The sequence below is a fragment of the Poeciliopsis prolifica genome, unplaced genomic scaffold (genome assembly GCF_027474105.1).
Source record: "Poeciliopsis prolifica strain line A6 unplaced genomic scaffold, Auburn_PproV2 SCAFFOLD017, whole genome shotgun sequence".
NCBI classification, from domain to species: domain Eukaryota; kingdom Metazoa; phylum Chordata; class Actinopteri; order Cyprinodontiformes; family Poeciliidae; genus Poeciliopsis; species Poeciliopsis prolifica.
Genome location: NW_026562392.1, coordinates 2,735,758 through 2,760,296, shown reverse-complemented (window position 1 = coordinate 2,760,296; position 24,539 = coordinate 2,735,758). Strand labels below are relative to the sequence as shown.

The 24,539-nt window shown below is 39.6% G+C and overlaps 2 protein-coding genes across 6 annotated transcripts in view; one reads left to right on the top strand and one right to left on the bottom strand.

Annotated features, from left to right (window-relative positions):
• Positions 1 to 14,534, top strand: part of oxr1a (oxidation resistance 1a) — a 148,896-nt gene extending 134,362 nt beyond the window's left edge. For 4 of the 5 annotated variants that reach the window (XM_055041779.1, XM_055041775.1, XM_055041776.1 and 1 more), the window contains 8 exons: positions 1,565 to 1,730; positions 4,052 to 4,217; positions 7,155 to 7,235; positions 8,952 to 9,077; positions 11,112 to 11,264; positions 11,355 to 11,450; positions 11,694 to 11,767; positions 12,582 to 14,534. In XM_055041779.1, coding sequence (XP_054897754.1) covers positions 1,565 to 1,730; positions 4,052 to 4,217; positions 7,155 to 7,235; positions 8,952 to 9,077; positions 11,112 to 11,264; positions 11,355 to 11,450; positions 11,694 to 11,767; positions 12,582 to 12,717 — 998 coding nt within the window. In that variant the 3' untranslated portion in view covers positions 12,718 to 14,534. Of the gene's footprint in view, positions 1 to 1,564; positions 1,731 to 4,051; positions 4,218 to 4,576; positions 5,710 to 7,154; positions 7,236 to 8,951; positions 9,078 to 11,111; positions 11,265 to 11,354; positions 11,451 to 11,693; positions 11,768 to 12,581 lie in introns of those variants that run through there. The other variant, XM_055041778.1, reaches the window with a different exon arrangement.
• A 1,076-nt stretch (positions 14,535 to 15,610) lies between these two features.
• On the bottom strand, positions 15,611 to 23,556 carry sqlea (squalene epoxidase a). Its single transcript, XM_055041780.1, has 11 exons — positions 23,110 to 23,556; positions 22,750 to 23,005; positions 21,258 to 21,435; positions 20,567 to 20,663; positions 20,376 to 20,489; positions 19,144 to 19,315; positions 18,579 to 18,674; positions 17,400 to 17,542; positions 17,002 to 17,098; positions 16,801 to 16,888; positions 15,611 to 16,513 (listed from the first exon to the last, which is right to left on the bottom strand). The coding sequence occupies exons 1-11, from the start codon at positions 23,389 to 23,391 to the stop codon at positions 16,321 to 16,323; spliced, it is 1,716 nt and encodes a 571-aa protein (XP_054897755.1). The 5' UTR covers positions 23,392 to 23,556; the 3' UTR covers positions 15,611 to 16,320.
• Positions 23,557 to 24,539: the final 983 nt, after the last annotated feature.

Here is a 24,539-nt window from a genome sequence, read left to right as displayed (position 1 = left end):
TGCCACAAACGTACACAGGGCACCCAGAGGGGAATCTCTGTGAACAAATAAATCCCACATCAAAACGCCGTTTGAGGCAGCATTCAGGCTGCTTTTATTTATATCTCGCATCTTTTTCTGTTGCTGCTTTTATGGCTATTTATACAAATGGTAAATCCCACATTCCAGGGCAGAATTTATCTGATTTGATTTTTCATTTCCTCCTTTGAAGGTGACAGCCTAAGCCCTTGTACACACGTAGCAGATTTTTATAAAAAAATAAATTAATTAAAAAAGACATTTTTTGCAGACAAAAAATGTCTGCAAACAAAAAATTCTCAAATGTCCATTTTGGTCAAAGTTTTTATTAATAATTTTTTACTGACACTTCCAACAAACCAGATTTGACGCAATGTTTATGCAAAACGAATGTCATAATTATTGAATAGAGAATAAAAGAGAGGACAAGACATTCCAAAAGTCAACGTTTCTCTACATATTAAGTCGCACTATCTGTGGGTTTCAGAAGTCTGTGAACCTTTTGACTAAAAGTGGTTAAAAAAACAAACTTTAGAGCAATATTTCTGGAAGCGTAATAAATAACTTGGGCCTTACCTTTAACATACACATATTTCATTTTAATAAGCCTGAAAACAAGTCACTGCTTTCTTTATTTTCAATGTCACATAGCTTATTGACTCAGCTGATCCCACAGTGTTTGTTTGCCTTCAGTCTTGCCTGTAGCACATTTCTTCATACTTCAGAAGAAGTCTGTAGAGGAAGGGCATCCTCTACAGAACTTCAGGAAAGTATTAGATATACAGTGTGGAACAAAGTCATAATCGGTAATTACATTATGGTGTTTTTGCAGTGAAACATAACTTAATTTGTTGCCGCAAACAGCAGCAAACCATAAAAGTCTGTCTGCCACATTCAGTGCACCTAAATCCTACTGCAGTTCTCGACGTTATTGTGATTCTGAAACGGTTTCTCCCTCCGCAATGAAGCGGCATAAAAAGTGAGAGGCAGAATTCTGTTTGGTGATTATTCCCACGCAGATGTCTGGGCACCGCTGAGTGGCCCATTATTCGGAAACACGTTCACAAAGCCCACACAGGAAATGGCAACTTTGAAGCCAAGCAACATCAATCTTAAAGAAATCCAAGGCCTCCCCTTCGACCTCCTGGGGTTGTGACCTTTGACAAGGCCTCTGATACGTTCTGTACTACATTTACGCCATCTATTACATCAATGGCATTCAAAGATTACTGCAAACAGAGTAAAGGATAGAGGAAAGGCTATTCCAATAAAAGATTATGGCTGAAATCTTACAAAATGTGAAAAAATTAAAAGGAGTTGGAGTATTTTCATTTGAGTGACATTGGAGGTACTTTAATTATGAACTAAATATTGAATTCTCAATACTGAAACTCATTGACTAATTTATTGAATATGATTGATGATTAACTTCACTTTACCAACCAGCTTTGAAGCATTGGCGAGGATATATTACTATCATAATTTTTAACAAAGTTTTCTTTTCATCTGAGCTTGAAGGTTGTATTTACATCCTTGTCTCGGTTAGGTTCTGGGTCTACTGAGAGGAGGAAGCACCGCTCTCACAAGTTCCTGTCTCTGCGAGTGGGGAAACCCATGAAGAAGACGTTTGTTTCCAACGCCAGCGCCTCCATGCAGCAGTACGCCCAGCAGGGCAAGAAAAACGAGTACTGGTTTGCCGTGCCACAGGAGAGGTCAGTGTGACGCCCAGCAATCCTGAACCGAACGCGTGTTGGGTGAAATTCCAGGATTTAAAAACCTAGATGTTTGCTCACGCTAATATTAAAGAAAATCTTAAGATATGAAAGGAATTTACAGCCACCCCACACTTGGATATGTTCTTTTTATACAGCACAAGTCCCTTTTAATATATGACAAACTCATTTAGCTTACTTCCGAGGCTAAAACATGCCATCATAAACTACATGTATGTTATGCTAAACATAAACTATGGACCTGGCGTCGTTTTGTGTTTGAGTTTTTCCAATTTGGCTCAGCCAGTGTTGATGCTCTGCTGCCAAGTAAGCAGTACTTGGAATTACATTTGGATCTCTTCACACAGGAGGGAGTGACTGTCTGCTTCCACACGAGTCCTCGTAATGTGAAGAATTATTCCCACTTGCACTAATGGTTTAATTTGATAAGTTACTTTCATTTAAAAAGCCATTCATTGAAGCCAGATTTGGAGCTAATATAATGCAGCACTGTGCTGATTTAGTGTCAAAGTTAGTTTAGTTAGTTACACATGTTCTCGCTCAGGCTGGTAATTGTCGTCAGAATAGATATCAGGTACTTCTTGTAGAGGCGTAAATAGTGTATACATAAAAGATGTGCGAAAAGTTTTAAAATAAATCTGTCTTTTGTAATCTTGCACTGAAAAATATAACATCTAATATGAGTCGGTATTCAAATCCCATTTTGGAAAATTACTTTTACCAAAAGCACATTCAATATATTGAATCAGAGTCTTGATGGCTTAGATTCAGTGTTTGGTAGGAAGCCATTGTAAATCCATTGCCATATGTTAAAACTCTTCTTGTGGATAACACATTTAGACACTTAGCTCCACATTTTACTGTTCTTGATGCCCTTATCCAATAAGGATCATCTAACCAATCAGATCAAAGTGCTGAAGAAAAGGTATGCAGACATTGCATTAGTAGAAAAGGAAGAGTAGCAAGAAAAATAAATGTTAGTTTCAGCTGATATAGTCATTGCCATAATTGTACAAAGATCACAAAGTCATGTTCAATCAAGCAGCCCTGTATATTTTTTCTATAAGTGTGCATCTGTGACTGCTTCATAAGATGTTGACCTCTCTTCATCTTTCTCCATGAACTTGGAAGGTAAAGCTCATCTCTGCTTGTCCCCACTTTACAACAGCTGCAGTAGCTTGACCTAGTTTGAAGGCAACCTGTGAGATGTGCCTCTTAGTGTTGTGTCATTAGTGAATGAAGAGAGAGGCAGCTGAAAGGCCCACGCTCACCGGTGACCCTGAACACAGCTTCCCACTGTGTAGTTTACATAGATCATATTAAGAACCAAATTGTAAGACTTAAAAATGGATCACTGAGGACCTTCCAAATGACGAAGGGTGATTTCAGTGGTAAAAGTTGAGTCAGTACTTCAGTTATCCTTTGTTTGTTTATATTGGAGAAAATGTGAACAGTGTATTTGACCTCCCTTGTCTGAGAATAGAGTTTTTTGTTTTCATGTTAAGATCAAATTAAATATCAAGTGTACAGAAATATACAACAGAGTCCACAATGGCTACAAACTCTTTTACATGATGTCCATATGAAGAAAATTATAGGTAATAGTGGTTATTAGTACAGGTTCACCAAACAATAATTCAACCCTGATTTCCTTAATTTTGGGTAACTGGAAATCAATCAACACTTGCTTGTGAAATTAAACTAAATGAAATTAAATATGCCAGAAAAATCCTAATCTAGTTGTAGTCGGTCATTAATATCATATCTATTTCAGTCACAAGTTTTATATCAGTGCATTCCTGGTTGATGAGATAGAAAGTTTCTTTTTTGGACTCTACAGACCTTAGCTAGCATATTAGATGTTACAGCTTATGACAAAACAATTCTAGAAAGACTATTGTTTTTAGCTCTGAAAATAACGTGGCAGCATAACTCAAGATTGAAAATCTCCATCAGAATAAATCTCAAGTCTTCTGGGACATGCATAGAAACCAAGTCAGCATCAACAGCATGCAGCAACACTCAGGGTTGGTGTTTTGCTAAAAGTGGTTCTCTTTGCGATTGAAATATTTGATGCTCTGAACTTTGCTGTTTAATTTTGGCTTCATCTTTGTTAAATAAGTAATAATGTTTTTTTTATCAACTCATTAAATCCCAATGCAAAACATTAATAGCATTCATCTGTTTATTTCCAGCTTTAAACATTAAAATTGTATCTGGCTCAGTTTTTTCCTTCTTTTTTTTTAAAATTAGCTCAGTATTTAAAGCAATTACACGTTCACCGTGTGCTTCATTTTCAGATCGGAGCACCTGTATGTGTTCTTCATGCAATGGAGTCCGGACATGTACGGCGAGGGTGTGAGAGGGATGGGGCAAGAACCCGGGTTCATGGTGGTCAAAAAGAATGTTGCAGCAGAAACCCCCGACGACGAGCCCATCACCGACCTTAACGTGAAGGAGTGGGAGGTAAGGTCAAGTTTCCTCACGTGGCCAAAAGCCTCATCTTTGTTGTTATATCAAACCTCACAGATATGGATTAAGTTTACAGTTCTATGCTGGTTTAATCCATATCCTGTGAAACCCAAGTTTTATGTGCTAGGTTTTCTATTCATTTGAATGCTAAGTTAAATGTTAAATAATTGATTTGCTTTCATTACGCAGTGCATATTGTGGATGTATTGTGTAGATCTTGTTTGAACACCATTTGAATTTTGTAACCGTCAAACCTCTGTTTTGTATTCTACTTCTGTATTTTTGCACTGTTTTTGTACCACTGCATTTTTCATTTATTTTTAGTTGTAGTAAATCTATGTCAAACTTCTATTGACATTTATGCAAGTTATGTAAAATGTGTCACACTTTTGCTTTGCTTGGAAATGTGCTTCTCTGAGCTTCCAACCAAAGTGTTTTGCATGTTTGTGTAATTTATTTTTTAATTCCTCCGAGTCACTGTATGGTAGTTCCATCACGTGTCGTGTGATTGTCTCGAATGTTGGTCAGCATTTGTCACCTTCAGTTGCTGAATGACAAATGACTGACGCCACAATGAGTTACTTACACATTTTTTTGGTTATGAAAGACTGCCAAGGGAAAGTGACACTGATGTGGGTTCTTCCTCTTTGCAAAAAAATTCTGCCAATGGAGGAAAGTGATGATGATGACTGCAGATTGAAATTTTTGCTTGGTGCTGCTTGGTGCTGCTTGGTGCTGCTTGGTGCTGCGTAGGATAGGATCTTCTCTAGTCAAACGAGACTTGTTTCCACCCCGGTGATTAATGCAAGGGGTACATTCATTGTAGGGAGAAATTGAGACGACGGAGGTTGTGCCCTGCATTTAAATTTTAATGAAAATGAATGATGTAGGAAACAAAGTGGACTGATTTGTTTGTCTGTAGACTTCAGGCAAACCGAGGCAACATGATCCAATACATCTGAATAAATAACTAGGAATCGGAAGCAGGATGTTTTAGTAACCCGAAGCAAAAACTTGTTTTCATAGCTTATTTTATCCAGCTGTATATTTAAAATTTTAAATTGTTTATTCAAATCCCCATTTTAACACACAAGACAACCTGACAGTTTAAAAACACTCTGGGGCGGGGGTGTAGCTGTCTCTTTAAATTCTGTCGGTTATGAGATGGGTGTGTTCAAGTTCCTTTTTTAACCAATAGGATGCCGGTTTCCGTCCAGTCCAGTGTCGTCATTGGAGCTCAGCGATGTCACGCAAGTCAGTCATCTCAGCGACTCTTTGAGGGGCATGGAAGGGGGGAAGCTTCTATTTCAGTCGACTAGTCTCCCAGGCTCTCTGCCAAACTCCCTCTGCTAGTCTCGGAGTGACACGGAGAAACTTAAAGGAGGTGTAATGTGACTGCCCAGCTTTAACAGCAGCCAGTGAGCAGGAAATGTTCTCTCGGAAGGGGAAGGACCAAGAGACACGGGAGACTACTAAGTACACCTGTGTATGTTGTCTCTGCTCTCTTTCATGTTCTCAGCCTCTAGCGGCATATATTTCTTTATGGTCAGTTGTTGTTGTTAGCGCGCTAAGCTAACTTGCTAACGGTGCATATTTAGCCTGCTGGGTCTTTAGCCCATTGAGTTTTGCGGCAGTTTGATGGGAATATGAGCGGCTCCTGTCTCTCTACTGTTTGTGTTGACTGTGTTTTGGTCTTCTTGGCAACGTGACTCTCTGTAAGCTGTTAAAATGTCCCGCAGTAACACGTCCCCGAGTTATCACACATTTACTTTTGACTTGACTCGTTTGCTCTTGCTTTCTGTCCAAAATATACAACTCTTACCAAAATACAGATTTATTTTTTGTGACATTGTTTCTGTTTGTCTTGGTTGAGTAAAATTCTGAATTTCTCAACTAAAACAACACAACTTTAGCTAGAGTCACAATAATTACTATGTAATGTAGACTAAAACTCTAAAGCATTTTAAACAAAAAGTTGCACAGTAACAGTCGCAGGTATCACATCAGGTACATCAATTTTCTACAGTCAAATCCGCACATTTAAACATTTAACACCTTTCTGACCATTTTTAAGTCATCACAGTATTTTTCTTATATTTTATTACCAAAATATGTAATTATAATGTATATATAATGGCAACATGTTTGTTTAAAAAAAAACGCTTGATGTCTGAGCTAAACATAGAAGTGCAATAAACAGAATGTTCTCTTTCAGACATCCTGTTTTTGCACATTTTCAGCACTTTACAAGCTTTTATGATCTAATATTGCTCTATCGACCACTTTATTATATATATATATATATATATATATATATATATATATATATATATATATAAACAGACTGTTATATATAAATATATATATATATATATATATATATATATATATATATATATATATATATATATATATGATTTGTTTATTTAAGTCAGCTGTGATTGCAGGCTAGAAGTTCTCCATGGTGTTGTATAGTTGTTGGATCAGTAGCCATTTTTAGTAGCCTAGCAGTCTGGATTTCAGCACTGCTGCTGACAAACCACTTCAGCAGGTTTTGTTGCATCACTTTGACCTCAGCTGCTGTGTGTTAATGAAAAGGATTCTCACACTTAAGGTCTCACTGCTTTGCTTCCTCATCAGTGCATTATTTGTATATATTTTTTTCCAGTTATTTTTAAATGGAACTGCAGGACCTTTAGTAATGAGGTATAATGCATTGCACAAACATGCAAAACAACTAAGTGCTCTTCTTCTCTCTCAGCTCTTAGAGGCGATCTGTCTGTTTCAGTTTGGGTATGCAAACTGAGCTTCACTACTTCTGCTGGTTAACTCTTTCAGGACTCACCTTTTCTCCCCCAACTCCAACATGGCCGGCAAACAACAGCGGTCGAGTTTTTATGTTTCCACTTGTTCCTGTGTTTGTGCTGCCAGGTAGTGTCTCTGACGGAGTACCACCGTCGGATCGATGCGCTAAACAGCGAGGATCTGCGCTCGCTCTGCAAACGACTCCAGGTGCCCTGACCAGCCCTGCTTACCCCTCTGTCTGCTCTGCCCAGCTCAGCTTCCACCCCAATCGACACGGCCTCCTTTAGGCTCCCTGCTCCAGGCTTCTGTTGTAAAAAAAAAAAAAAATGACACCTAAATAAAGATGCGGAGAGTAGACGCCATAGTGGAAATAGTTGTAGATTATTACTTACAGGGTTCATTGAAAATGCTTGAATTATAATTAGGTGTTTTCAAGGTTTGGAAAGTTTGATTTCTGTATAATTTCCTTGAAAGTGCTTGATATGCAAACTTTATGATTTGGTGATAAAGTGCAATCTAAAGCTTGATAAAAAGTCTAAATATGGAAAGCGTTTTTTACAGTTGAAACCAAATATTTAAAGATAACAAAAAAAATGTACTTTTTTTTTCTCACTGTCTGAAGTTAAATCAGACCAAACTTAAATTGTTTTGGTCAGTTGAAATTATCTAAATTATTTCTGTTAGCTAAATGCCAGAAAACGTTGCTGGAATATTTTCTTTAGTGATGTTTTTTGTAACTTTAGATGTATAGGGTATGTGTAAGAGAGATATTTCAAAACATTAAACTTTGTTAGTTTTAATTTTATGTTGTTCTTGCTGTAGAATGTACAATATTAACACAATATATTAATTATAACAGTAACAAATGTCATTAATAGTGAATTGAAACAGTCTTTTTCAGCAGATTTTTGTTTTTATTTATGATGGAAAACTTTTCCACCTTGAAAATGCTTGAAAAGTTCTTGAACTCTACAATGTGAGAAGCGTGTGAACCCTGTAATTATATTTACACTGGCAGAAAGATTAAAATGGTTTATCGCTTTGATGCAGAAATTTAGCTGTTTTCACATGACATCAGTCTTATCTGTGCGCGTCAGGCTTCCCCTCTTAGACACACGCAGCTTTACAGGCTGTTCATTCAGTTGTTCATGAGTTAGTAAATGTTGATGTTTAGTGACTGTATGTGAAATGGGTTGTTCGGTGTGTGAACGGTTGTGATGTAGATGGCATAAATACTGGCCAAAGACACAAAGAGAGTCTGTCTCAGTGATGAGAGGGCAGAGTGAGACTCCCCTTACAGGATGAATGATCTTGTCCCGAGACAAAGCAGGACGGGCGGATTTGAATCGGGGCTGAAACAGGAGAAGGTTTCCGGCCGCTGGTGGTGAAGTGCTCCACAGTCGGCCTCTGTTATCGAGGAAGATAAATAACCCGCCACAGTTCTTTTGGTTAGGGAGAAATAAAAGTGAAATTGAAGAGTTGCAAATTATTCACTGGGTTCATTTCCTCTTCAGTTTGCATTCTGATCTCATAGGCAGCATCTCTGCCTGTGCTCTTTGTTCTGCCAAACCGGTCCGGATCATCTGGCGTCACCAGGAGGCAGCAGCGCATTCAGCTGTCTTCATCAGATTCTTGAGTTTACAGTGTGATGCTAGTAAACCATATAACTACGGTTCTGGCAGGAAAACTAGTTTCAAATCACGGTTTTATTGTTATTGTTCTTTTAGTTTAAAGCGGAACATCTGCTGTTCCTATAGTTGATTTTCTGATCCCGGGGTTAGCTACTTGTCGATTGCTATGTTGACTGTTATCTGTTGTAATGGAGAAAAAGTAGTGCAGCTGCGACTGAACCCGGTCAGTGTCTTTCCTCTGTGGAAGTAGCTTCGTAGTGCACACAGATCGCTAACAGCTGTTTGTTTGTAGATCACCACCAAGGAAGAGGTGAACTCCAAGCATGGCACATCGATCAAAGCCGAGCTGGAGCCGGAAACGTTCAAACCCAACCTCAAAGAACCCAGCGAACTCCTGGAGGCCAACCAGATAGAAAAGGTTTGTGAAGCATGAAACATCCATCACATACGAGCTTTGTGTGTACGGTACTCGCTGTTTCACTCCATCATTTTCTTATTAAAATGAATATAAAAGACAGAGTTGTAGTTGGTTTACTTTGAGGCTGCTTTCAGGCAGCAGGTCTTGATCAGGGTCTCCTCATCCTTTAAAAAGTCTCATCTAAAGTTTGTAGATCTAAAATTAAGCAAATTGGCCTTAAATTCATTTTGTCAAATTTTGTCTTTAGGTCATACTTTAAGTCATATACACATAATATTTTTTTCCTTGTGAAACCTTTCTATGAGGCAAAACTTTAAGTTGCACTCCGACATTTTTGTTCTGCTGTCTGTGAGTAGAAGTGGCTGAGGTTAACGCTAACTTACTGCTAACATGCCCTTGCTGGCTTGTCTGGCAGGTAGTTTTTTGCTTCCCATCCTGGGTAAGTGCAAATTTATCACCAGCCCACTGAAGTTTGTGCATTTCTGTAGTGATCTAGGTTTTATTCCATTCATAAAACCTAAAAGGTCTTAGAGCATTTTAAATTTAAGTTGGTGACGCCTGCAGAAAGCCTGTTGATGTTCAATTCGTGTGTTCGCAATCAGACTCTTGAGTAAATGACTGATGCAAGTCTCTTTGGTTTTGATTTTTCTTCTGCTTTAATTTGTTTGCATCACAATGTTTACATTACAGAGTAACAAAATAGAGAAGGAAAAAAGCAGAAGAAAGTTGACTTCACACAGCAGCGCACAGTTTACGGAACTAATGCTGCCGATTTTGAATCGTTTTTAAAGTTATTCACTAACAGTATCATCACAAGATCATAACAAGATGAAGGAAGCTGATAGAAACAAAGCACAACTAACAGAAAAGGCCTTATGTTAAACAGTTTTGTTTTATTTGGCCTTAAAAAATGTTAATTGTCCTGGGGCAGAATTACGATGCACGTCTCACGTCAATGACATAAAAGTCTGAAAAATTGCGACATGACTGTTTAGACTGCAGTCTCTTTGGAAACGGTGGGATGCATATTGATTTAGTATAACATAGAAATTATCATGGCTATTCAGACCACCACGAAAATGTCGGCTATGTGCGGCATTTGGGCAAAACCATCAGATTTCCATCCCATTTGCCTGAACAAACACTTCAACATGCTCCATGTTCCATAGAAGAGAATGGCCCAGTCAAAGTCCAACTGAGACTCTGTGGCAGCAAAAAAAGGAAATCGTTTAAACTTTACCTTAAGATACTGTGTTTTTTTTTTATTATTATTGAACCACAAAATGTTAAAATAAAATACACGTCCTTTTTTAAAAAGATAAAATGTGAAAACCTTGTTGTTCAGTCAGCTGTGTGTTTCATCATTGTGTTTGTGAATGGATGCTGCAACATTTCTGCTTCCACAAATCCAGCTGCCTGTTTGGTGACTGAGTGACGACATTCAGCAGGACCAGTCCTTACATAGACACACTAAAGAACCTGGCTAATGAAGCAAATGTAGACGCAACTAAATATGCAGAGTAGTGTTTTTGAATGGTAAATAATTAAAGCTGTCTGTGTACATAGACTTGAGCCGTTTAAGATTAAAAGCTGTAACAATATTTCCACTCTGTTGTTGGGATGCACCAATCCAATTTTTTCACTTTCAATACAGATATCTGAGGTTTAATATCAGTGATACCGATCTTACTGAATTAGATTAAAATACCTGCTTTTTTATGTGTTTGTTAGAAATAAAGTGTGTACACTTCCCTCTTCCTCCGTCACGTCCGTCGGCTTTATCTCCGCCGCCGTTCATCTTTCAGTGTGTCTCTCTGATGAAGGCCCGCTTCTCTTCCTCCTCCCGTGGCTGAGCTCTATGATTTGAGCGCTGTTACTCTGCTTTAAACTCCAGACGGTGTTAAATGTCACCACACATGTAATTGAGCATTGGTGGCTGTGGCCTTTTCACTGCTTCAGTGTCTTTTTCTTTTCTTTTTTTTTCCCCCTTTCATGATTCCTTTATCATTGTGTATTCCACACACACACACACAGCTTGCCAGGAATCTCCCCCCACGAACCATCGGTTACCCCTGGACGCTGGCGTTTGGCACGTCAAAGCATGGCATGAGCATTAAGACGCTGTACAGAGCCATGCAGGGCCAGGACACACCTGTCCTGCTGGTCATTAAGGACAGCGACGGTCAGGTGAGCAGAAAAGCTGTGCTGCTGTACAGCATATTAATCTATTAATCTATTTCTGTCTCTGCTCAAAGTCTCCTCTGTGTGTTTTCTCAGGTATTTGGTGCACTTGCATCTGAACCCTTTAAAGTCAGCGATGGTTTTTACGGCACAGGAGAGACCTTCCTCTTTACCTTCAATCCAGAGTTTGAGGTACAGCGTCGATTCAGTGTCATGCTCTGTCTTATTGAAAAAGATTTTGCCCTTTTTAAAAGTTATTCAGAGGAACTGGAGGATTGATTTGTAACAATAAAGGCAGTTGGGTAGACTTCCTGAAATGAGAAAGTATCAGCAAAGGACAAATGCAAAATCTTTTCTGTTCTCTTCTAAATCCTGATTTGGTCTTCTGCTTGTGAGTGCAACAAAAACATGGCTGAACAAATGCTCTGTCCACAGGTATACAAATGGACAGGTGACAACATGTTTTTCATCAAAGGAGACATGGACTCTTTGGCTTTTGGTGGAGGAAGGTAAGCCAGAAACCAGATGATCTGAACTATTGGAACTGAATATGATCTCATTCTTTGATCTGTCCATCAGATGCTCACTTCTTGGTTTAATTTAAAACAAAATCTGACTCCAGAAGAACCTAAAAATGAATTCATTAATTCCACATGGATGTTTGAAAGCCTTTATTTTCTATTTGTTGTAGTAATTTTCTACTCATAGCTAATATAAACATGGCAATTAAAATTAGAATACTACATCAGACCAATAAAAAAACTATTTTTAAAAACAGAACAGAAAAGCAAAGTATATTAACACGTTATTTTCAAAATGTACCTTTAATCTGACAAATAAGACTTGCTGTAATAGATTGTTGAGTCATAGAGGGTACACCCTGCCTCACGCAGTGGCCGCCGTCAGCAAGCGTGGTTTTAGGTTTGTTGTGCTTTTTTCTGTCTGGGTTTTCAATAGTTCAGAGAGAGGTCATCACAGCCATCATGTTTGAAAAATCTGTTCACTTATTTGGTCTCATTGGCTGGATGATAGTTACGATTGAAAACTATTTCTTCCTGCTGTTTTTAGCTTCTATGGCTGTGACTGCATGACACCACAATCACAAACACAAAAACATGATCTATTTGATATCATGATGAGAAATTTAAACCATAAACAGTACGATAAATGTTCATCCCTAAGCGGATGAAACCTTCTAACCGGAATTGTAGCTTAGATTTATCACCTCTCTTCTACAGAAGTTAACCTGAGTATCATCCAGCTGTGTAAAATGCCTCCTGTGTGCGTGTGTGCGTGTGTGTGTGTGTGTGTGTTGTGTTCCAGCGGTGAGTTCGGCCTGTGGCTGGACGGAGACCTGTACCACGGCCGGAGCCACTCCTGTAAAACCTTTGGGAACCCAATGCTCTCCAAGAAGGAGGACTTCTATGTGCAGGACATTGAGGTGTGGGCTTTTGAATAACAAACCTGCTGCAACACAAGGAAAAAAAAAACAAGTCCTACAATACAGGACCAAAACCAGGGAGCGGTCCTCCTTCAGAACAGTGGCAACATCCCGAACCTAACAGCACACCACCAGGTGCTCCCCTGTCTGGAGGCCAGCTACTGGATGCTTGTTGTGCGTTAACTACTGCAGTTATTAAGGAGCTTTGTTTTATTTTCTTTTGTTTTTTTGGGTTTTTCTTTGTGAAAAATAAACCTCTGTGTGTATCTTATTCCAGCCCTGTGCGGCGTCTTTGCAGAGTAGGGAGAGTACGAGGAGAAATGCAGGGTAGGGAGCGTGCAGTCACTAAGGGCAACTGGCCTTCCTGAACCTGCGGTTTGGGACTGCTGCAAGAAAGGAAAGCTGCCCCACCTGGTCCAAATAGTGCATCAGAACTCTGAAGAACCTCAAGGAATCACCACACCACCACCTTCTGGGATCCCAGCGAGAACGCCAACTCACTGTGGTGTCGGCCGTGTACAGAGAGAGACCCAGTCGGAGGAAAACGAACACATTCCATTTCTCTTGATCGTGGAGTGTCAAAAGTGGTGACTTGAGGTGGACTTACGAAAAAAATCAAATAAAAAAAAAAGTGTCCGCATCAGGAACCGATGACGTCAAGGCGAGCGAATACTTGCTGTGTGTGTAGGTGAAAGGGGGAGGGGTGAGTTTGTCCTCCCCTCCCTCCTCCCTTGAGGTTTAACTTATTGAGTATCGTGTGTCGTAGTCCTGTCGTCCACTGTCCATAGCACACCATCTGAAAGCACATAGCTATAACCAGGCCACCCATCGTCGTAGCGTTCCGTTCAGTGGGTGTACGTGTGAGTCCAGCTGCCGGCCGGACACTGGCTCTACTGTTTCGTAGACAGTAACGTGTTGCAATAGATTTGTGGAATATGCAAATAAACTGTCCTGTGACCTCAAATAACCCTGCCGGGCGGCAACTCTTCAGCCGCCGTTTGGAGAAAGAGAGAGGGGAACATGTAAAGCTTTTGCGTCTTGATACACATAATTGCTTCTCTGGGTATCATTTGAAGGCCTGAGACGTGGTTACCTGTTTTACATGCATATATGACAATTATATATTGTATATATGATTATATAACTTCATATAATCATATATATGTTGCTGTTGAGTGTGACAGTGATATATTTGTGCTGATATTTCAGCTGTTACTATATATTGTATATTACCCTGTAAATTAATGGTAAAATAGTAGATTTGTTGCAATATATATATATATAAATACATTATGCTATATAATATATATATATAAAATAAAGTGTGAATCAATGGGTTTCTTTTAGCACTTTAATCTGGTTCAAAGCGTCAAGGCCAGGTTCTTAGATTATCTTAGAAGTAGCTGTACAGTATATTTTTTTTCCTTCCTGTTAACTGTTACAGAAAGCTTGCTGCTACCAATATCAACAGGAAAATGTCCTGATGCTCCTGCTGGAAGGAAGATTACTCTTGAGGATGGAACGTTTGGGGATGAAATGTTGGAAAGACAGCAGCAGGTCTCGGTTTCTCTCCGCACATGGTTGCCAGGTGAGTCTGAGCAGATGCACGATAAACGTGGGAGAACAACAGAACACTTCCCCATAGAGTCCTGACTTCCCTTTCTCCTTCCCCCTCTCCCCATCACCTCCCTTCTATTCTGGTCTTCCACGCCAGTATTTGTGTCCATGTGGAAAGTCACAGCAAGTAATTATGGTTACCTCTTTAATTTCACCAGAGCATTGTATCAGTGATGTACAAATACTAATAAAGCTGAAGTAATTGTTGTAACCAGCGAGATCTCTGCATTTCTGATTCTTCGCTTCCGTTTTTTCTTTAACCTGCACAAAGTAGCGCACAGTTTCAAGTGAACAACAATCAATCTGTAAAACGGTGAGTACGACGTCAAGGTGCTTTCCTTTAGTTCAGGAATCAAAAATAAAAACTCCAACTGAAATATTTGTAGAAACATAAAAATGACAATGTACTGAAAGCAATACTAAATCTGAACAGAGAGGTCACTATGCACACAACTCAAAAGCTAATTTTCTAGATATTTGTCAAAACTCACTGTCCTAACAGCATGACACAAAAACAATCAAGCTCCTCCCTCTGGTCCCAGTGACCAATCAGAGCCAGGGGGAGGGTCTTAGCGTTGCCACAGTCCCTTTAGCTCCTTGTTAGCTACGGCTAGTTCCCCACAACAGATCTCGACATGACTGCTAGCGCTAGCGAAATTGGCCGCATTTATGGAGGATAAAGGGTTTTTCTAGGTTGTTTCTCAGCACATTTAGCACATTCAGCAGCTAATTCTGTTGTTTCGAGGTGAAACAGGCAGGTTTCTACCTCCAACTGTGACGCTGGTGGCGCTTTAAGCTACAGGACTTTAGTTCCTCCTGGAAATTGAGGACTTGAGCCTTGCCGTGATTTTGGAGAAGCAAATGTATTTTTTTCCGTGTGTTGGCTTAGAACAGCAGTGAACTTTTTATCACATGAAGTACATTTTAAAGTTAAAACTTGTAGGTCGAAATGTTTTCTTTATAATTGGGGAGAAGGGTCTCTGTTGCGAAGCATATTTATAATAAAACATACAACATTGTATACCAGCTTAATCTAGTTTATTGTGAGCTGATCTGCTTCAGAGGAAGAATGTGTGTGTGACAATGTGTGTGTGACTGCGCCCTCTGCTGGTCGTATATAATCAATGCCTTAACGTCAGCTTTATGGAAGAACTTAAAATTTAGAATGATTAAAATTCAGGTGATTTCTCTACATTCACCTCAACTGAACAACAGATACAACTGATAAATACTTGAAACATACTGTATATGATTTGTACTATGTTTTTCCATTTTATAAATAACCCAGAGACCATTAAAGGAGAAAAATTTATTAAAAATATTTTGTCTTGTAATTTTTTTTTTTCTATAGCTTCATCCCATGACCTAACCCTTTTTCACTTAATATATACATATACACACAAAATCCAGCCGGACAAAGCTGGGAAACTTGGGAGAAAGGCCAAACGTTTTTAATTAAAACAAACATAGGACATTTGTTCAACAGCTGAACTATGAAGGCATTTTCTTCAGGGGGCGAGTACAAAGGTCATCAGAAAGGCCCTCAGTTTGGCCTTCCCATCACTGTGCTTTCAATTTAGAATATAAAAATTAGTTTTTCATTCACTACAAAAATAAAACAGCACCATAATATACAGAAAAGTGGCAGACACTACGCTAGACTACATCCCAAATAAACTGCAGCAGTAAGGGCTTCTTGTTCACAGAAAGGCCTTCATTAAAGGCCTTCCTGTTTAATTAGTCCATAAAGTGAAAGAGAGTGGGACGAAAACGTTCTGCTTTAGTGCAACAACCAACCAACATGCACGGATGCAGAAGTGGGCTGCAGTTAAACACAAACACGTTTGTGCTGCTCTCAAGTCAAAATGTCTGCCATAAAGCAGACCTGTTTCAGTAGATACACGCAACTGATGTGATTGTCACCAGCACTGTGGCACAAACACAGAAGCTTTGGAGGGAGGATCACACACACAGTTTGGTTGTTATGCCCCCATGTTGTGCTCTTTAGTAGACCAGGTACTTGAGTTCAGAGTAGATGAGGGGGAACATGACGGTGCAGGCCCGGTACAAGATGGCGGCGCTCTTGAACAGCGCTCGAGGTTTGGTGCTCCAGGACTCCGACTTGAAGTTGAAGTAGATTGCGTACAGCGCCACGGCAAAGAAGTGACCGATCAGGGTCATGGGTTTAGGCGACAGGCTGTGAAAGCAAAAGAGTTTTCAATGTTTAATTCTGATTTTAAAGAAACTATATGTGAAGAAACAATATCATATGCGAGTGTGCTATACCTTGCACAATATTGTCACCTTCCTAGAATAAGAATTTTTTTTTTGTCAACAGGGATTTTTGCAAAAAATGAAAATCACCACCTATTTTTTGCCAGAAAACAATTTAGGCAAAAACTTTTGGCAAAAATTGACTGAGGCCATTATTTTTTGGGAGGTAGCAACATATGACAGCTGCATTTGTGCGTGTTTGCTACTTACACTGAGAGGAGTCCAATGGGCCCAGTGATGCACGATCCGCCCAGTTTAAAGTACCGGAAGCAGGCCTTCCTCAGCTCATGGAGAGAGTCTGATGAAACCCAACACAAACACAGATTTAGATTATGTCTATCTCCAACATTTCATATCGTCGCTACATTTCCCCTCATGTGCTGTCAGATGCAGAGCGAGGCGACGACTCACTGTCGGTGGCTGCAAACAGCTCGTACAGAGCCTGGGCCAACACGTTCACTACAAAAGAATGTGATGACTTGCGTTCCCAGTGGAATTTTTTCTTCGCCTGTTGGGAAGAAGAAGGGAGGGGAGTAAAAACACAGGGTGTTAAATTGCACACTGGTCTGCAGTCTCCCACCTACAGCCCAGTTTAATAAAACATGATGCAGCTCAGTCCAAATATAGATTCTGCCTGAATCTCTCCTGTTTGGGTTTGATCCAACCAGAAGAATCAACCGACCGCAGCTCTGGACACGGTCGTGTGATTTATATCAGCACCAACACCATCATCTTCCTCTTCTTCCAACTCTGACTATGTGTTTTTTTTTTTATTATTATTCCCGGAGAGAGGAACGTTAAATAATCACCTGTAATAAAGCCGCATCGTCGTACAGATCCGGAATGTTCCTGAGCAGACCCCTCCAGATGCACACGTCGTTCAGGGCAACGCTCATCCCGCCCCCCGTCAGAGGATGCCTCATGTTGTAGGCGTCGCCCAGGAGGAGCACACCTGGAAAAAGAGGCACAGCTCAGTCTGTGTGGTTTTAGTACTAACGTCTAATTCCAGCAGCTAAACTGGTCCACTCACTCCCATGATGAAAAAGAAACAAGTGGAGGAGGGGGTTGACTTTGTTTTAGTTCAGATTACTGTGAAGAAAATGTTTCTGCCTAAATGCAGCTAATCTATATTTAGTTTTCACTTAAAAGTGCTTAAAAAAAACCCAGAAAAAACACAGGCGTTTCCAAATTGCAGCCACTGGGCTGTTTGTGGCTCTTGGATTGAATTTGTGTGGTCCTCACCTGCAATTCAAAATGGTTACAAATTTTTACAGCTGGTTGACTTTTTTTTATTTTAATCAGGGTGAAATTATTCCAACGTCATTTTCTAACAATTAAAAAGTCAATGACAAAATATTTTGATAACTTTTCTAAGACGCCGGATCACGTCTATCTGGACACGTTGCTGCACTCTAATCAGCTTTTGTTAAAGCACTTTGAAGGAAATCTTGTTCCTAATTAAATTTGTTCAATTGGACCCAAAATAATTAGTAAACTAGATCATTTTCTTAGTTTTGCAAATGTGAAAAATCCTCTAAGTTTAGGATTAAAACAAAAATTGAACTACTTTATTTGCTTAAGTTTATTTTATTATTTTATCCTTCGATTAAGAACTTTTGATTCTGCGATTTTGGCTCATGTGACCCCTGGATTAAATATTGTCCTCTTCAAAAACATTGTCATCATTTAAAGTCTTCTTATTCATTATCTCAACAAGTTTTCCTGTTTTTTTTTTTTTTTTTTTTTTTTTTTATAAAAACATTTAGCAAAACCACCAAATAAATATTGTTGTGCCTTTTAGCCAACTAGCTTGCCCAGTTTCTGAAAATATACGGCCAGATCAAATATACACCTTTACTTCAGTAACTGGGTCAATATCAATAATGCATATAAAGCATTACAATAAGAATACAGTCTTTTATTTCTGTTTTTGTTGGTCTATGCTTAGCTTGAATGTGCTGCAGAAAGCGATGGATAGACTTCGGTACCTGGCTTGTTGACGGGGGCAGGAGGGAGGAAGCTGGCGGGCATGGACCTGAGGCGGTCGTTCTGCAGCGCCTCCATGAAAGGCTCCTTTAAATGCTCTGCAGAACAGGAGAAAGGGAGAGCACAGGAGGTCCATCAGCTGGATGAAAGCAAACAGGTGCATTCTGGGAACAACCGGGGAGTAGGAAGCCTTTTCTTTCTCAGTGCATCGGCGGTGCAGTGGGACTCTGAGGTCATCGGAGTCGCTGCTTTGATACCGTGGCTTTGAAGTTTCAGCTGAATGACGGAGAAAACATCAAATCCTGATCTTTACGTCTTGTGGCAATTTATGTTGCATATTTGCAAATCAGAAATTCTGTCAATTTAATTGCTTTTTTAGGGAGTTTTGAACCAAGATATGTAATTGTCATGATTACTTTGGCAACCTTTATCCCCCTTCCAATTAATTTAAAGGGGCAGTATTTTGTCATTTCCAACCACAGTCTAGTGACGCACAGTCTGGATTTCAGGTATAGGATTATTAAACCAATAAATAATCCAGAATGAAGCGCTCTGAGCAGGACCTACCTGGTAGCTGTGGGTGTATCCTCTCAGCCATGTACCCTGGAAGGTCGCGAGGCATCTCCCCTTTGATGTCCACCAGCACCCTGGTGTGAGAGGAGGAGATCTGGTAGACGAGCACCGGGCTGGGGTTGGCCAGCACCAGTTCTGCATGGTTGGCCTTAAATTGGGGACAGTCCTGTTGGAGCAGCAGGAGATACTGGTTTAATGGGGGACATGTCCTTTTAAACCTTTTGGTTCTGTTCCCACAGCGTCTTGCAAAAGTGTTTTATGTGATAGAGCCAGAAGCTCCTTTTTCTGAAATTAACTCATAATTAATAAATTCCATTAATCATTTTCATTGCAGCTCAGATTTTGTCTTTAAAATATGAGTTACCTCCCCCTAATTGCACAAACATTTTTTTTTTGCTTATGTACCATTTATTTACTTTTCATGGTTGTAAAATTGTGCACAAACTGCTGAAGATGCATAACTGTACACTAAAAATGTAATAAACTACAACTTTGATTTAAAGACATCAGTCCCATGGGGATAAAACAAATAAACATAATAAATCAAAAAGTTTTTTTTGTTTTTCAGTAAAATCCCAGTCACATTTATTGACTCGCCTAACAATTTCTGGAAATAAATATTGAAAACATTTCTAAAAGGGCAATGTCATGTATTTTTCATACCCCACAGTATTATTTTGTAGCACAGAGTAACTATGTTACCCTCAGTTTTTATAGAAATGCTCTACATATCAAACACATTTTAAAAAATGTGACTTTGCAATTTAGCACCTTGAAATTAGGAATCTGTCTCAAATAGCTCCTGTTTTTTCTGATCCTCAGCGTGTCATCACAGCACTGCTGCTCCATTAAGATCTTAAAGTTTTTGTTAAAAATGTTGACTGAATTTTTTATTATTATTATTTTACATTCATAAGTTCCAGTTGGAACCTTTGAAGTAACATGTTTCTGGTACGCCCATAAATCTGACGCACAAGGAGATCTGCGAACAGCAACGGCCGACAAAGGAACTTTTGTTTTCACACTGGAGTTAGTTTTTTCTTAACAAAACGATACGATGGGGACTCTGGAAAAGACTGTGTTCAAGTTGTGCTAAAGGAATTAGCCTCTCACCAATTTAGTCTTTATTCAAGGCTAACTTAGCATCTCAATGCTAAGCATGTAGCAGCACAATTGAGAATCTTGTCCCACCACTAGCTCTAATTAAAAGGTTCTGCACTTCTTACCTTCATGAGACACCCGACGAAGTGAGAGGAGGTGCGAGCTTTTCCTGACACCAAACTCTTTCTGAATTTGGAGAAGCAGCCGTCGGCCACCACGGTCAGTCCGGCGTGGATATCCTGCAGGAAACACGGCGACGCGGTTAGAAGGTTCCTCCCGTGGGACGAGAGGGAAACGTGAGATTTAAAGCAGACACCTTGATGTCTCCAGTTTCTTTATCTTTATACTGGACTCCAGTTACACAGCCATCCTCCTCCAGCAAGCTGCTCACCGTGCCTTCTATGAATCTGACACTAGGGGGCGCAATGAAACGGTTCATTAACAATCAAAATAACCAGCAAGTGAGAACATTTTTATGGTATATTACGGTAATTCTAGTCAGAATGAAGGGAGCCAATTTCCACCAAGAATTTGTGAGCTCTAAAAGTTGAATATTTGTGAGAAAAAAAAACTGAAATTTTGAGATTAACCCCAGAAATCCTCTAAAAAAATTTTAAATTTGAGGTGCAACAACTTTTGACTTTACTTTTGAAACTCAGAAAATTTCCAAATGTGGAACATTTTTATCCTTGATTGTCAGAAAATTGCCAAGTTTTTTTTCAAGAATATTTCTGAGATTAATCGCAGATTAATCTGAGCTTCAAAAGTCCAACATGTTGAACTTTTGGAAGTCCCAAGATTTTTCTAACGTTTCTGAGGTAAAATTAATATCTAAAAATTCTAAACTATTTTTTATTTAGACAATTTTCAACTTTTCAAACTCAATAATGTCCTAGTCTTTTTCTAGAAACATCTGAGATTAATCTACATATTCCTCCTCTTTTTATTTCTATCTATGACGGCCCTAATATGCCGTCATAGTTAATTACCGATACGACTCGGCTTACTTTGACTCTGCCATGGCAGCTCTCCTCAGCCCCATTATGAAGCGGCCATGATGGAAAGCTCTTCCACACTGGACACTCCCTTTCTCCTGAGGATAAGGGATCTCCACCTCTGATTGGCTGTCCATGTCGTGGATCACATAGCCGTTCACCTGGTGGGCGTCCACACCTTCCACTGAACCTGAGGCCAAACAGTAGTTACACAATGCAGGTTTATGACTGAATAAACTCCTTGTTAATGGAAACCCTGTTTGAAACCTGAGAGCAGCCGTTTCAAAATAATTTGCTAAAATACAAAAAGTCTGTTTTTAAGTTAATCATGTTGCTCATGGTTGGAGAAATTAATCTTTAGACACGAGAAGAAAAGAAACTTTGACCAAATTGAATATACTTCTACAATTACAGTCGGTCCTAGTTGTACACAAACTAACCAGCTGCTTAGGGCCTCCAGGCCACAAGGGGAAAACCAAGAATGCTTAAAATTTCGCACATAAGATAAGAAACTTATATTTTTTGTATAAGTAAAACACTTTTTCTTATGTCTCACCACCTGTAAATACAACATTTAGTCTATTTTCTATGTTCCACTGAGTCTGTCCTGAAGCTCAACAATTAACCATGAAGCTAGTCAAGTAAAGCAGTGGTCAAATATGAATAATGTTTCATTTTTGACTGTAATGGTGGGTAATTAGCTTAATTGGACGTTGCCTCAAGGTCAAATTCTGCATAGGGCTTAGTTTGAGTTCGGGGCGATGCGCACAACAAATGATCCATGTATTATGCAAATCCCGTATCTCATCCTGAATAAAGATTATTACAGAAGGAACCTCAGTTTCTGGTCGACTTCATTATTTTCATGAAAATTCTAGAGGAGCCGTATCACATTTTATATGTCCAAAGACTCAGTCTAACAAAAAAGTAGATCCAACAAAAGCACTGAAGTGCTTCAACTTTCATGATCTGTTCTACCTTAATGCAGCTCATTCTAAAGAACTTTTTGGTCAGACAGAATTAATGTTCACTCAATAAACTGTCTTGCTGAAGGTAGATTAAAATTAATTTGTTAAAGACACATTGTAAATGAAGTATTCAGCAGAAATACAGACAGATAACCTCTGGTGAATATGTGTGAAAAAGCCTTCCAGATAAATTCACAATTTATCAGAGAACCTAATCTTGCATTAAAAATAGCAGCAAAACAACTTTTAATTTGAGAAAATGTGCATATTAATTCTGATTCATAAAATTACTAATGGTATGAATATTAGTACCATTAACAATCTGTTTAAAAATAGATATGACACGCATGTTTTGATTTTTGAAACTATGACTTTCTGTTTCCCTGAGTATAATTCCTCTTATCTTGCTTGGTTATCACGTTTACAAGAGATGAAATAATAAATAAATCATAACGTAACATAACTTTCTGCTTGGCAAACCATCCAAACTTGTCTGGTGAAGCATGTTGGACAGTTTTCTCCCAGCAGTAACTGACCTTCCAGTCCCAGGTCCCTGAGGGCCCTGAAGCCCCCCGGCTGGAGCAGCTCCCCCACTATCCTGTCCGGCTCCTTCAGGTCCCTCTCCACCACAGTCACCGTCCTGCCGTCCCGGGCCAGGACAGCCGCCATGGCCGAGCCCAGGACTCCGGCCCCGACTATCACCACATCTGGGCCCAGGCCCTCAGAGGAGCCACAGAGCGGGCCACACTGTGAGGTGGAGGACTCCGGCTCCGCTCTTCTTCTTCTCTTACTCTGCAAATTCAAAAGTACTTTTTCCAGACTTTTCATAGTAAGAGAAACAAAACCCAGGCAGACTGAACCAACAAGCAGAAGGTAAAGCATCTCTGCTGACTCACCTTTTCAGTTTTCTTCTTCTCTGCTTTTTTGTTGCTTTCAGCTGCAGTTTGAGGGATGAAGTGTTTGACCAGAGGTAGAGCTGACAAGAGGCTCAAAGGCAAACAAACTATCTGAGACACTGACAGTTTGTGACCATGAACAAACCTCATGTAAGAGATCAGCAGTCCGGCTGAGAGGAACAGAGCTGCTATCAGCAGCAGCTCCTTGTGAGCCACATTCAGCAGCATGTTGGACTTTTTATAAATGTACGTGAAAGTTGCAATTCCCAAAAAGGTCCACATTGTTTCAAAATATTTTTTTTAAATACTTAAAATAAAATCTCCCGACGGAAATTTGTTTTTCTTTGTTTTTAAGTTAGAAGTTTTAGATTGTTCGGTTGCCGCTAAAAATAAAAATAAAGAACAAAAAAATGAAGAAGCCTGACGGCAGAGGCTGGTCTCAGACAGCTGGAGAGATGCTGCTGAATATTTTATGATAATAACAACAGAGAGCTCTTCGGATTGGCTGGGGCCTCGCTCTGTCTGCTGCTCCGCTTGGCCCGCCAATCAGGACCGACGTCAAGGTGAGCAGAGCTCGCGCTATGCCCTGATTGGACGGCGGGGACACCACCGCGTGTCCTCTGGCTCGCTGATTGGACAACCGCGGAACAGGTTGGTAGTATGATGTGATGTCAATGGAAGGTGCGTGTTTTTAGTCTTTTTTTTTCCGAAGCAGAAGTGACAGAAAAGATGTTCTCTGTGAGATCTGACAGGATGGCTCACTCTTTGGGTAAACACAGAATGCGGTAAAGTAAACTCATGACTCAGAAAAAAGCGCAGAGTGAGAGCTCTTTCTGGATTTCTTTCTATGAGCTAGCCAAGTCTGAAAATGTTGGAAATATTGTATAACTCCATTATTTCTCATAAAATGTTGACTAAATAATTGTATGACGTTGAGGGAAAGTGTAACAAATATGCCAAACAATAAAATAGCTCTTGTAGTGACATGAGTTCAAGTTTTGACCTGTAACCTGTTAAATGTGGACAAATTGACTGACTTCCTCGTGAAAATGATGTAATCCTCTTACCTCTTACACAGAGACTCGTTTGAAATATGACTGATATGAACTGGAGATAATTTCTTGATTCTTTAGTTTTTCAGGGACAGGCGGAGACTTTTCACAAAAATGTTATTGGGGCTGACAGTCACTGCCTCCATGCATTGCATGGCAGGCACCTATTAATTATTTTTTATTTTTCTTCCGTGACCGTTAATGCTGCTCGTACAGCCCATCCATAAATGTGGTACTAAAACACGCGGCTCGATGACGGTAGGATTCGGAGTTACCATGGCGACGTAAAAAGCAAAAAAAAAAAAAAAAAAAAACGAGCAAAGATTTTCGTCAGATTTTGACCCCCAAAAAATGTTGAAATCGCCGTCACGCCCTATC